Source organism: Lontra canadensis, unplaced genomic scaffold (assembly GCF_010015895.1).
Source record: "Lontra canadensis isolate GAN:19392208 unplaced genomic scaffold, GSC_riverotter_1.0 scaffold6, whole genome shotgun sequence".
NCBI lineage: Eukaryota > Metazoa > Chordata > Mammalia > Carnivora > Mustelidae > Lontra > Lontra canadensis.
This window is the reverse complement of record NW_022631000.1, coordinates 15,932,421-15,946,882: the sequence shown is the minus strand read 5'-3', so window position 1 is coordinate 15,946,882 and position 14,462 is coordinate 15,932,421. Positions and strand designations below refer to the sequence as shown.

At 36.3% G+C, this 14,462-nt stretch overlaps 1 protein-coding gene across 3 annotated transcripts in view; it reads left to right on the top strand.

Moving 5' to 3' along the window:
• The window catches only part of LSAMP (limbic system associated membrane protein), a 650,629-nt gene that overhangs the window by 337,763 nt on the left and 298,404 nt on the right, over positions 1-14,462 (top strand). For all 3 annotated transcript variants that reach the window (XM_032852273.1, XM_032852274.1, XM_032852275.1), the window contains exon 2: positions 9,405-9,637. In XM_032852273.1, the coding sequence (XP_032708164.1) occupies positions 9,405-9,637 (233 nt within the window). The remainder of the gene's footprint in view (positions 1-9,404; positions 9,638-14,462) is intronic.

Genomic DNA, 14,462 nt, shown 5'->3' with positions numbered 1-14,462 from the left:
CTGTCTTTCTCGGCCAAGTTACTTGCCAAAAGTTACTAAACTATGGAACCCATGACTTTTCCACTTCACTTCTCAAAAAAAAAAAAAAAAAAAAAAGGAGAATCTTGAGTTACGGTGTGGCTAAGAATATAATGATTTGTTTTTTAAACTGATCGAGACTCTTGGAAAGAACCTAGAAGAGCTATTTCCAACCACTTATAAACATTCCTGGGATTGATGTTAGCTGTGACTGCCATAGAACTCTGTTCTCTCCTGGCCTCAGCCTCAATTCTGAACTCTTTTTAGAATTTCTCTCTTCCTGTTTTCCATTCATTTCTTCTGTGTGAATGTAGAGATGGCACAATTGATGAGAAAAGCAGAGGAGCACAGATTGTCCTAGAATTGAGAGATTGTGGTGACGTACTTAGTTCCTAATTTGGGGGATAATTTCTGTTCCTTCTCTACTTGCTTTCTTCACCTGTGCTACCTGCATGGATATGTGCTAATGCTTCTTCTTAAAGACAGTGAACCTGGAAATATAGCAATGTATGTGTCATATCATGCTTCTATAAGGATGCATGTGTGGCTGGACTAGCACTCCCTCCTGACAGTAAGAGATAAAAAGCATATCTAGGGAGGACTTTTCATTGCTTCAGAAATGACACAAACCCTTGGCTCTACCAGTTGCTGTTGTGGATTCTCTTTTGCTCTTATAGGTGGTGAATCATCCTAATAGATAGTAGCCCAATCCCAGAAAGTGTGCTTTGTCAGCATAACACATGCAAATAACTAGTTCAAATTGAATATTTAAAGAACTACATGATTGATCAGAGAGTCTGGGAAATAATACATATTTAGTGGGTGTCATCACACTCTGTGAAGAGATAAACTTTTTGAATGGCCTAGGGAAATCAGTGTTTTTCCTTTATAGCCACCCCTATATGTAACTATTTTGTTCTTATCTGCCATGAGAGAGTATGAATATGAGCACAGACATTGTTTTACATCTTATAAAATATTTCCGTGTACCTCACTTCATTTTATTCATGGAGTGGTTCTAGGAAGTTGAGTAAAGTATCATAAGCTTCATTTTACTTATGAAAAACCAAGATACAGAGAGGCTAAGTGACTCACCTGTGTTCTGAAGGCCTGAACTAAAATCAGTTTTCATGCAGGAGCTAAACAGTATGTCTTTTACCCTAACATTCTATCAGAAGTGTACAGATTCCTTTTTTTTTTTTTAAGATTATTTATTTATTTATTTGACAGACAGAGATCACAAGTAGGCAGAGAGGCAGTCAGAGAGAGAGAGAGAGAGGGAAGCAGGCTCTCTGCTGAGCAGAGAGCCCCATGCGGGGCTCGATCCCAGGACCCTAGGATCATGACCTGAGCCGAAGGCAGAGGCTTTAACCCACTGAGCGCCCCAGGCGCCCCAGAAGTGTACAGATTCCTAAATTGTTATGCCCAGTAATAGAATCACATGAATCTGGTTCCTGTGGTTTGCTACTTCTCCATTTTCATCCTCTCTGGAACATCTGTCACTACTTCTGTGTGTGTTTATATGTGTGTGTGTTTATATGTGTGTGTGCATGCGGGCACTTGTACATGAGTGTGTGCAAACCAGCTGGGGTGAGGGGAGATCATTATACCATGTAGATACTGTATTGGTGTTAATTGGACTAAAATTCAGTAGGAATCTAGAAAAATAAATTATCATCAAACTAAGATCAGTTCAAGAGTTTCAAGAGAATCAAGATTAAGGGAGCATACATGCATAAGAACAATAGAATGAGGCCAAAAGAGTAGGCAGGGTTCAAAGCCGTAAGTCAAGTTTGGAAGGCAGTAGAAATGGGAGCAAGACAGCCAGAGAGCTAAAGCTTCTTGCTGTAGACAAGGCTAGCAGGAGCACCTAAGGGTCACCAGTGACCCACAATTCTTATACTTCTGAGTTTAATCTTATAGCATGGTAATGAAACGGAGATGACCCGAAATGATTAATACTTTCAAAATATTTAAATTAGTTTTTAACTAATTTAGCATGTATTGTTTTTAATGTGTTTGCACAGTGCTGTTGGAATTTATTATACTTAAAATAATATGATAAAATTAAACTAAGGACCTGTGACTCAAGAGAGCCTACTTTGTTCCATCCGTCTACTTTTCCTGATTTCATGCACTCATGCTGGGAATGTACAGACTTACCTCTCAGACAGAGAATCTTTCCTTCTACATTCTATGATAGTTTTGATGATTCACTAAGGATTTTGTTTGTAGGTTTAAAGTTACAATGCAAACAGCATTAAAATCAAGGGCAAACATATTCCTGAAGACTTCTTTTTCATTCATGTCTTAAATCATTACACATCTTACAAAAGAGGGAGAGTCACAAACATAATAAAAGTTAATTTAAAAATAGCTTTCCATATATTTTACTTTTAATTTTTTTTTACATTTTTATATTAAAGTCTAATAATTTCCTTAGAACTCAAATCCTCTAATTGAGTTGATTTTCCCTATCTGTTCTGGATTTAATGGACCCACTTATATAAAGAGAAAAAAAGCAAAAGACTAAATTTAAATGATTTCTTCAATATTAAATTAGGAAGTAACCAAGTTATAGCTTTCTTGTTCACCATCAGTAATATACAGATCTTCCTTACTCATGATGGGGTTACATCCCAATAAACCCATCATAAGTGAAAACATGGTAAATCAAAAATGCCTAATACCGAACATCACAGTTTTAGTCTAGCCTACCTTAAATGTTCTGAGAACACTTACATTAGCTTACATTTGGGCAAAACCATCTAACACAAAATTTATTTTATAATAAAGAACTGAATGTTTCATGTAATTTATTGGATACTGAAAGTGAAACACAGAAAGGTTGTGTAGGTACAGAATGGTTGTTAAGTGTATCAGTTGTTCACTCTTGTGATGGCCAAGCTGACTGGGAGCTGTGGGTCACTGTCACTGGCCAGCATCACGAGAGAGTGTCTTAACTAGATATCAGTACCTTGGAAAAAGGTTAATATTCAAAATTCAGAGTATGGTTTCTACGAAAAGTATCTTGCTTTCACACTGTTGTAAGGTTGAAAAATTATGAGTCAAATCATTGTAAGCTGGGAACTGTCTGTATAAGACTATATTGATGTATAATTATGATACTAAAATGAAACAGCAAAGGGGTAATGTTTCATTTACTACTAACTTATAACCAGAGCATGACTAGACTTCATTGTAGTGATTCTGTCATGAACATGACTTACAATTCAGGAACATTGCTGGTGGCCATTAAGTGTCTGTAAATTAAGAAGCATATGGTTATGGAAAAAACAGCATTGCACTGTAGACGTTTGCCCTTTGCTTCCAGATATTTAAACCAAGAGACTGAGGTCTGACTCAGCATTTTTAAGCTCAGCCCTGTGGACACAAGGGATGTCTTTATTGTGGCAGTTGTCCTTTATGTTGTAGGATGTTTAGCAACATCCTTGGTCTCTACCCACTAGATGCCAGCAACAACCTCCCCACTTCACATTGGGACAACCAAAGAAATGTCTCCAGATATTGACAAATATCATCTGCACACATGAATTGCCCTACTTGAGAACTACTAATATCATGTTCATTCTTAATTTTATAAACAAATCTTGTACTGATCCAGTTCCACAGCCTTGGTCCTTATAGTTGAAAAGTATGAAGATAGAAAACTGGTGAGAAATCAAGTAAAATGTACTTACTTGTGATAAATGAATAAATGTCAGATTATATTCTTGTGAAAGTAAGGAAAGTTTGGATAAATTCTAATGCTAAGTCAAAACATTTTCAGCAGCAAGTTGTTTGTTAAATATGAAGAGATATGTCTGTGGCAATTGAACAGGCTTCATATCTGGTAGATCTGTATCACTTATACCATGGATACAGTCAGTAAATATGCTATTAAATAATCTATTGCTACAGACTGAATTTAGCATGTCTTTTCTGCCTCCAATTATACTCATCCTTTTAGAAGCAGACTTGGACAGTATGAGTAGAATTGTCGATGTATCTCTTTGTATAATGTGCATAATATGCTTGGTGTAAAGTGTTTGCAGAGATCCAATGCTTGAGATTTTTATGAGTGCATTGATTTTTTGTGACAGTTTTATGGCTGCAGATATACTGAACAGGGAAGATAAAAATTTGTTTGTTTGCCTTTCCTGTAATTTTTTAAAAGTTGATTTAAAAAAAAAAATCATAGGTCCATGGTTAAAGTATGTAACCCACCTGATATTTGCAAGTTCTTGGTTAAAGTGGGCAACCCACTAAACATTTTTCTAGTGCTTTATGTTTCTTTCACTTTTTCACATATGACATAGATTATGTAATTCCCAAGGATGATGTTTCTTTATAATGAAAGCCCACTGAGCACATACTTTTCTCTCCTTTACTTTCATGTTACTACCACACTCAGTAATTCTCTTTTAAAATCTCCCTTTGTATCTGATACTTTTAATTATTTCAAAATGTTAAAATAGTTACTCTTCTATTTTGTACCTCTTAGATAATTAGCAAATATTTGATATTTTACCTAATAGCAATGTATTAAATTAAATTCAGTTTATTTATTCTACATCTCAGTGAGTGCCTACTAGGTACATGGTGGGTATGTGTAGCTAGGCCCTGTGAGGGCTCCTTAGGTAAATTCCAGAAGGGTCACTGTCATTAATAAGCTTATGAATAAAGGTGAGTATAGATAAAACTAATGCTATGTGGCATATGATGAGGTCATAAGAAATATCCATGAGGGGCACCTGGGTATCTCAGTGGGTTAAAGCCTCTGCCTTAGAGATCCTGGGTCTCTAAGACAGATCCCAGAGTCCTGGGATCGAGCCCCGCATCGGGCTCTCTGCTCAGCAGGGAGCCTGCTTCCTCCTCTCTCTCTGCCTGCTTCTCTGCCTACTTGTGATCTCCGTCTCTCAAATAAATAAATAAAATCTTTTAAAAAAAGAAAAGAAATATCCATGAAAAAAGATGGGATACTAATAATAGAAGTCTTCCTGGAGAAGTAGTACTCTGTATTAAAACCCCATGTTCTTAGCTGCCTGCCAAAAAATCCCACCTGAAGTAAAGGGACATTCTCTCCCTCTCCTCTTGGCACTAACACCCACTCTCTTTAAGGAACAGTCCTTTCTAAATCTGAGAATAATTTGCAACATCTTGAGCTCCTGGAGAAAACATTCTATTAAATCTAAACAATACACAACACTTATGGATTTTTAAAATACATCTCACCACCTCATACCGGTCAGAATGGCTAAAATTAATGACTCAGAAAACAACAGATGTTGGTGAGGATACGGAAGAAGGGCTAAACTTCTTACACTGTTGGTGGGAATACAAACTGGTACAGCCACTGTGAAAAACACCATGGAGTTTCCTCAAAAAGTTAAAAATAGAACTGCCCTATGACCCAGAAATTGCACTACTAGGTACTTATCCAAAGGCTACAAACATAGTGATTTGAAGGGACACATGCACCCTGAGGTTTATAACAGCAATGTGCGCAATAGCTAAAATATGGGAAGAGCTCAGATGTCCATCAACAGATGAATGGATAAAGAAGATGTGCCATATATATATATATATATATATCACATATAGCACACATTGTATATAACACATGTATATACAGTGGAGATATATATATATATATATATAACATACACATAATGGAATATTACTTGGACATCAAAAAGAATGAAATCTTGCCATTTGCAACAATGTGGTTGGAACTAAGAGGGTATTATGTTAAGTGGAATAAGTCAGGGAAAGACAAAGAGCATATCATTTCACTCATATGTGGAATTAAAGAAACAAAACAGATAAACATAAGGGAAGGGAATGAAAATAAAATAAAAACAGAGAGGGAGGCAAACCATAAGAGACTCTTAACTCTAGGAAACAAACTGAGATTGCTGGAGGGGAGGTGGTAGGGGAGTGGGATAACTGGGTGATGGGCATTAAGGAAGGCACTTGATGTAATGACCATAGGGTGTTATATGCAACTGATGAATCATTGAATTCTGCCCCTCAATCTACTAATACTATATGTTAACTAAATTGAATTTAAGTAGAAAAATATTTTATTAATAAAATACATCTCTTCATACTTTTCCAGCTTTAGCCACAGCTGATATTAAAGATAGAATCATTAGGTATCCAGTTCTGAACTAGATTGTCTGGTATTGAAGCAACATTCTGAGTAGGGAGTAATTCCTTATTATATTATGATGGTATGAATGAGAATTCTCATTTACTTTACAGGTATGCCTACTGCACAGTTAAGCCAACTTGTCTCCTAGATGGAAGCTCATGATGCTTGCTGGTCAGTCAGTGCATGCTAGGAACCTGGGTCTGCATTAAATCAGCATTTCTGCATTTTTTAATAACTAGGTGTTCTGTGACTACCCTATGTGACTGGTCATTTTCTGAACAATCATGAGCTCTACAAATTGAGATTATTTTGACTCTTACCATCTTTTACTTATATACACTACCTATGGTTTGAAATAGTTGCCACCTTAAAGCAAGATATCAAAATTTTTAAAAATTAAATTAGTTCTGAAATTGCATTATTTTTGCCATTTTTCAGTATGAAAGTTTTAGTTATGTTGTGGAAAGATTATTTTCTGGTTTATAGAATCAATATATTCCCTTTGGAACTACTGACTACATAAAAAAGAGCCCTAAAATATCTGGAGGAGTGGTTTTCCTTTTAAAAATACTACACTGTGGGGGCACGTGGCTGGCTCAGTCAGTAGAGCATGTGACTCTTGATCTCAGGGTTGTGAGTTCAAGCTCCACACTGGGTGTAGAGGTTACTTAAAGTAAAAATTTAAAAAAGGAAAATACCACATTGTGGTCTGCTTAGCTTCTTGGCTAACTATACTAAGTTAGTAAAAAGTGTGAGTGTATATGTATGTGTATATATCCTAATATGTCTTTCATTTATTTGTAAGTAAAAGATAAATTTTAAAAATAAATATAAGATGAAACACAATGTAAGAATAAGCTGTTATGTAGATTGTCATAGCAAAATTTCCACATAATGTATTGTTTTGGTAGACGCATTTTTGTGGGTCTGGTAATTTTGCTGAAATAGTCAATTCTATCTTTAGGTAAGATAAATCTGAACACTCTCAGAGAATAATTTGGGATAATGATCTGTGTGATAAGTTTAAATTTTCCATGGACAAAAATTGCTAAAATGTCCAAAAGACCCTAAACACCTGAGTTAGTAACTCTACCTTGTGCTGGTAAGGAAATTTGTTCATTTGTTGCTGTTGTAGGGTTTGGGATGGGGATGTGGAAAATAGGTAACCATATGTCCTCTTCTTTGTGAGGGTGACACTGTCAGTTTAACAGCAGGCATTCCCCAAGTACCTGTATTCCATGAGATTAATTTTTGGAGGTACCTAAATGAATAGAGCAAAATATCTGCCTTTAATTGATTTATAAGCCATAGTTACATAAAATTGGTTATATAGTATTTTTTTTTCAAAATGAACATATTAGAGACATATTTTTGGCTAGATATTATTCAGAATATATTTCTATGATGTAGTGTATCTGTTTGTTGCTATGTTGAGCTACATAGATGAGAAAGGTGCAAGGAGATACATGATAGAAAATTTAAAATGCATTTACAGAGGTAAATTTCCATTCTTCTCTGTAGAAAAGAAAAACACAGTAAACCTACATCAACAACTTCATAAAAGTTCTAGAAAGTGGCTAACAGCCTATTAACTCATAAATGATTCTCAGTTGAGAAGAGCCACATATACCATGAAGGACAGAGAAACAATGCCACAAAATAATAGAACAGGAAAAGTAAAGTATGGAAAGAAACAGCAAGCATCCATGAAGTTAGCTTTGTACTCCCTCATGGAGAAGTTCTCAATTATCAAACATATAATTAATCACAACAATATCTCCATTGCAGAGAGATACATATTGGCTAATAGAGACACTAAATGATGACTTCATTTACTTATGTTCTGGAAAATAAATAGGTAGAGGAGAAAAGAGACCTATGGATCATGGAACTCAAGTAATTAAAATTCTTGTGTTCAATAAAATATTCAGTTCACTTAAAAATAATGGGAGTAGGGGGTCTTTTGAACCATAGGTGAGATATTTTAAAAGGGTGCAGCTTTTCTCCTTCTAAGGCTGAATTGGCCTCTGTATACCTACTGTAGACAGCCTGTAGATAATGCATCAATTTCCTGTCTATGCGTGGGTGCAGAATCTCTATGACTGACTTTTTTGACCTAAGAGAAAACCTGGATTTGACTTAGTTTGGAGAATACAGAACATGGTATTTTAATTATTCTGCTGTCATGCTCCTGGCTTCTCTCACCATCCCTCATGCCCCAGAGTGCTGAGCAGATGGCTCTACAGTTGTGAACAGGGTCTGGGACAATCTCCCTGTGAGGCAGACATAAATCTTGCCAAAAGGATACAGAGAGAAGTTCTTTTCTTTGTTTATTTTTTACTTGATTTTTCCATTTCCAGATTCTCACTGGAATTGAAGGAGAAAACTGCATTCACCATTAAGCCTCTACCCTTTCCCCATCAATCTGTATTCTTGCCTCTTTCTTGCAAGTTTCAGAAAGAGATCCTTATAGGTTTTTAAAATAAGTAGTCATTCAGATAAACATTTTTCCTTCATCTTTTTTGGAATAGGAACTATGAAACTAGTTCCTTCATCTCTCATAAAATATCAAATTCACTCTGATGCACCAGAAATGCTGGTTGTAAGCCGTCTTGCCAGCAGACAACTTGCTGCCTACAGCAGCTGGAACCAGACTTAGGCAAGATGACACTAGCTTTGATTTCCTTGACACAACTATCTGCTTACCTTCAGATCTATTCACACACTTCTCACTCCTGGGAGAGGGCATTCCAGACTTACAAGAATCTGAAGCAAACTCTGAAATCTTGTCTAATTCCTACAGCAGTAGGGCATAAATTATATCTACCATCACACAGGAATTTAGGAAATACTTATGAAAGAATTAATACAATTAAAAACTCAGTAAATGTGTCACATTATCACTTTCAAATTAAACAGATGGAGTTCTATGTGGTGACCTTTTCCTAGACAAGAAGATAATCCAGTGGGAAATCAATACCTATTTAATTTTATTTGCTTGCATTTTTCATATTGATTTTTTATTGCCAAATTGAATCTAATATAGTGACATCCATCCATTGGATGGTAATTAGTCTTAGGACAATACTTAGGACTCTAAAAAGTGGCTTGACGATGATTCATCCTGCATGTAATTATTGTTCTTGGTCTTGTTGAGGCCAGTCATATGGAGAATGAATACAGATGCAGGTAGGGCTGAGGTTCTAATGTTGTTATTCTGCTCTGGCAGGTGTGTTGTAGAAGACAAGAACTCGAAGGTGGCCTGGTTGAACCGTTCTGGCATCATTTTTGCTGGGCATGACAAGTGGTCTCTGGACCCTCGGGTTGAGCTGGAGAAACGCCATTCTCTGGAATACAGCCTCCGAATCCAGAAGGTGGACGTCTATGATGAGGGTTCCTATACTTGCTCGGTTCAGACACAGCATGAGCCCAAGACCTCCCAAGTTTACTTGATCGTGCAAGGTAAGAAAAGGTGGGATAGGTGGGTGGTAAGGGAGAGATGAGAAACAGAAATTAAACATGATGTACAAAATATTTGCAAAATGCTTTCTGAAAAAAAAAAAAAGCTTTCGATGGCATTATTGCATTTAAGTGTCTATTTTCTGTCAGGATAGAGTTAAAATAAGAGGACTTAGGAGAATAGAAAGAGTGCCTCTGTGAACCAGGACCCTTGATAAGCATATTCTCTCCTAGCCCTTAATATAAAAGCATGTAACAAAGGCCATATCTATAAGAAGAGCACACAGAATACTTAGAACCATGTGAGGTGCTCTTTATCAGCTGTTAGGTACTGGATGCTTTGCTGAAGGCTTGATTTTTATCTTCAGCATAAAGAATGTTGCTAATTATCTGTTTTCATGATAGTAAATGCTATTTGGAAAAACAAAAATTTCCAGGGGCCTTGACATCCTCTCAGCTGGCCAGCTTTCTCTATAAATTGTATCTCCATTTGATGCTAAGTTATTTGTGAGTAAATCCAGTGACCAGGCTCTACAAAGTCACTGGGGACAATCTGCTTCTAGATTGGGGTTTCCAAGGGCACATCTGAGTCATGGTTTATAGGATGAAAACCCTAAGTGGCATACACATGCCCCCAAACTATAGCTCTCATGGGTCCCTTTCCGCAGGATTGCAGAATGAGAACAAAGCTGATCAGCTGCACAATTTTATTGCAAGCGAAGCAAACCACCAGCAGTTTCAATCCATCTATCAGGAAAGATCTAAGCACTAACAAATATTAGGGCTGTGTTCATGTATTCTTGATTTACAATTTTATGTAAATTTAATGCAAATCAGCCATGGCCCTAGGGCTCCTGTCAGGATTCCAATGCAGTCAGTGGTGTGGGAAAGTTTGACTGTAGCTTCTATTAATGTGTTATGGAATTGATTATTGCAGCGTTTAAATTATTGCTCTCCCAACTCCTCTGATTAATAGATGGAAACTGGAGTGAAATACATCGGAGACTGTCTGGTCCAGAGGTGGTTTAATCATGTGACCTCTATCTTGGTCCATTTGGAATGGCTGATAGCTTCATTTTATTGCTTGTTAAAGGCACGTCTACTGACTTGCAAAGTTCCTATAACAGTCCAGGCATAGAATGTTTTCCTTGTAGTTGAGTACAGAGTGCTAGAGCTTATAACATGATACTTCAAGGCTTAGATCTCAGGCAGTCCATTTAAATGTGTAAACATAACCAGAGATGTGTAAATATGTAAATGGGTTAATTTGCCAGCTCCCTCAAAAACACAAATATGACATATATTTTCCCTCTCTCTTTCTTACATACACACATACACACACAAACACACCTTCCTCAAAATAAAAGAGGTTCTACCCCGTGCAATGGCAGATGAAGGGGAGGTAACTAGTTTTCTTAAAGACCCTCAGAAAAGATTTCATCCAATAACCAGCTCCATATTATATTATGAGATTCATACACAATTTTAATTCCTTTACAGCCTTTAGTGAAAGGCTAAAGTGGAAAGTGGCTTTAGTGGAAAGCCACTAGAGACCACAACTAGAAAATGTGTATTGTACTCTACTAAATAAAATTGAACAATTTAAGTATATTTCTTGGTTTCTAGATGAGGAAGCAAAAGTTCTTTAAATTTAGGTTACATGCTCAAGGTCACATGGAGAGTTTAAGGAGTGAGTAGTTTGGAGCCAAGGAGACCAAGAATCAAATCTGAAGCATTTTCAACTGGAAGGGAAATTTATTGTGATGACTTTAGAAACTATCATATCTATATTTAAGTCACCTCTTAGCACCAAATGCCCCAAGCCCTTCCCCCTCTTTTTCTTATTTATCTATGTTCATTTTAGTTATGAACTAAATGTACTAATCCTGAGGGGGTTAGAGCTAGAAGTAAGTTGGATCATATTTGCGTATACCTTCATACCATGTTGGCACAAATGAAATTAACTTAAATTTAACTAACATGAAGTTAAATTTAATAACTTCATATTAAGTTAAATATAACAAATCAATATTAAATGATGGAAAAGAACCTACTAAGTGCCAGGTACTGTTTATTCTGTTGGGAAGTCTTCAAGGTTCTTTTACCTGGTCTAAAAATTAAATTGACATGGAATAGATTAGTAGGAAAAAATCAAATTTAATTTCATATGTATGGGTATCCACATAGACATGAGATTCCAAAGACAGGCAAAATGAGGTATATATATCATCCTGAACTAAAGAGAAGGGGCCGCGGGTCTGGGACTTCAAAGTAAAAGGAAATCAATTCACAGGAAAATGAAGAAGAGTAAATGTTTGGTAAGCAAATGTTGCTGAGCCATCCAGAAACAAAGGGACATAGGGAGGACTTTGATCAAACAGTGCCTGCAAGGATTCTCCTTATCTACCACCCCAAATTCATATTATATATTAGTTATTTATGGTGATAGCTCTTTTGCTGGAGCATGTCTTCTGTCTAAATTCTTTTAAGCAGTTAAGGGGAAGGTCAATTTTTCTTCCTGAGTCATTGGACACTGATTATTTTTAGGTTTAAATAATCTGCATGCCAAAGGTGCAAATATTGGGGCAACTCTTTCTGAACCCCTATAGTTCATTTCCCCATTTGATTCTAATAATATTATTATTAAGTGTGTATTAATGACTTTATTAAAAATACATAAAAGCTTCAAGTTCAGATATAATAAGGAGCCTGCCTAAGGCTGCCTGTTGGCTTAGGAAAGGGTTTCAAACCCATATCTGTATGATTCAAGATACTATTATATATATATTTTAATCATGCTGCTGTGGAAGAAAAAATGAACCATAAAGCCTATACTTGAAAGAGAGATGAAGAAAAGATCTTCTCCTCATTGAGTCTAAGTCATGAAGATTTTTTTTTTTTTTACCATTATATGGATGTTGGCATTTTATATTGAGCTCCAGATGGCTGATCCACTTCTCTTTAGGACATTAAACCTTATGATCGTATCAGTAATTCTATCCCATCATCTTGTTTTCTTCATACTCTTTCATACTTGTGCTTCAAAAATGTGTTTTCACCATATCAACGATGCTGTTTCTAGGAATGGCTGCCAGTCTTCCTTCCAGCCCCACAGCACTGTCCTTCAAAATATGAGTCTTTTGAGTTTTTCAAATTCTGCCTTCCTCACCTTCCATGGTTTCTCTTCATCCAATTTAACTAGTCATTAAATAAATACTGGATTCTTTTTTTCCTTGCCTAATGGTGAGGACACCTTTAGCTCCAAGATGCTATGAGATATCAAGAAAGAAGAGCAGTTGAGAACGTGGGCTTTGAAGTCACACTGCCTGCTTCAAATTTCAGTTTTCTTTCTTGCTACTTAAATAAATTTGGTGGTAAACTGCTTAATTTCTCTAAGGCTCAGTTTTGTCATATATAAAACAGACAAAATTTAAATTTTAAATACTCCCAAATTTATTATAAGGGTTAACTTAGAATTCTATGTATGCCCCTAGTCCAGTGTCTGGATATCATGAGTTCTCACCCACTAAGATGATAATAATGGTGATGATGACGGTGGCGATGATGATGATGATGCTAATATGATGATGACGGCAACCACGATGCTGCTGCTGCTCCCATATCTGTCACAAGGCTTACTTTGGCCCTACATCTATTGTCCAGAGGCTAACAACTGCTTCCACTTATGCCCGTTACCCTTGTGGTGGGCTTCTTCAGCTTTTATTTTAGATCTTTCCTGTCCATTTTCTTCAGTTGTCCTTTCCTCAGCGTTCAGTCTTTCACTTTACTTCCTTAGGATTCTGATGGGCTTCTTAGACCAGCATCACTTTAAAGTTCTTAGTTACCTTTATTAAGAATATTAAGGAGAAAATTCAGTATGCTTCACAGCAACACTTAGAGAGTTTGTTAAATTTTAGATTGGTGGGAGCTTCCCAGAATTTCTGATAAAGTAGTTCTGGAGATAGGGGCTGAGACTATGCATTTCTAACACATTCAAAAGCGATAATGATGCTACCAATGCAAGGACCACACTTTGGGAACCACTGCTCTAAAAATTTGTATACCTTAAGAACATCAGAAGAAATATTCCTGCATAATTTCATTAATTTGAGATAGTTTTATACCCCCAAATACTCCTAAAACTAATCTCATTGAACATGAGACAGGGAATAGGTAGATTGACAAATTTCATTGTAACATCTTGGGCCCTCTGAGATTGCTTACCTAGCCTAGTTCTGTGGAAAGAAAATCTCTCTTCCCAAACTGTCCATTTGCAGATAGCAAAGCTAAAAAAAGAAAGAAAAGTAAAAAAAAAAAAAAAAAAAGGGTTGAGACACAAAACTGCTCCAGGCTTCAAAAATCTCATCTGTATAAATTTTTAAATATTTGTATCCCCTCATGTTTTTCATGTTTCATTTTCCCTGGAAGCCTCCTTTTCTTTTATATGTATTCCCATCACATTAGTGACTGTTTAACATCTCCCACATTTTCTGTCTAGGTTTTTATCAGTTCATGAGGGTCATTACACATAAAATATCCTGTGTTGAAATAAATATGCTACATGGTTCACTAAACTCAATCTTTAGCGAAATGACATCTCTACACACCTCCCTCATGAGATACACAAGTGAAAGTTTTGCATCAGCAAATATACAAATCAATAATGATCTCTGGGTTGACTTGTGATTAGTAGTATTAAATGATACATCTGTGGAAGTCAAAGTTATTCAAATAGAAACATGCATTTGAGATACTTAATGAATGGTGGGACTCATTTCTCAAGCCAGGTATTTTGTTTCCCACACCACCTTCTTTACAGATGCTGAGA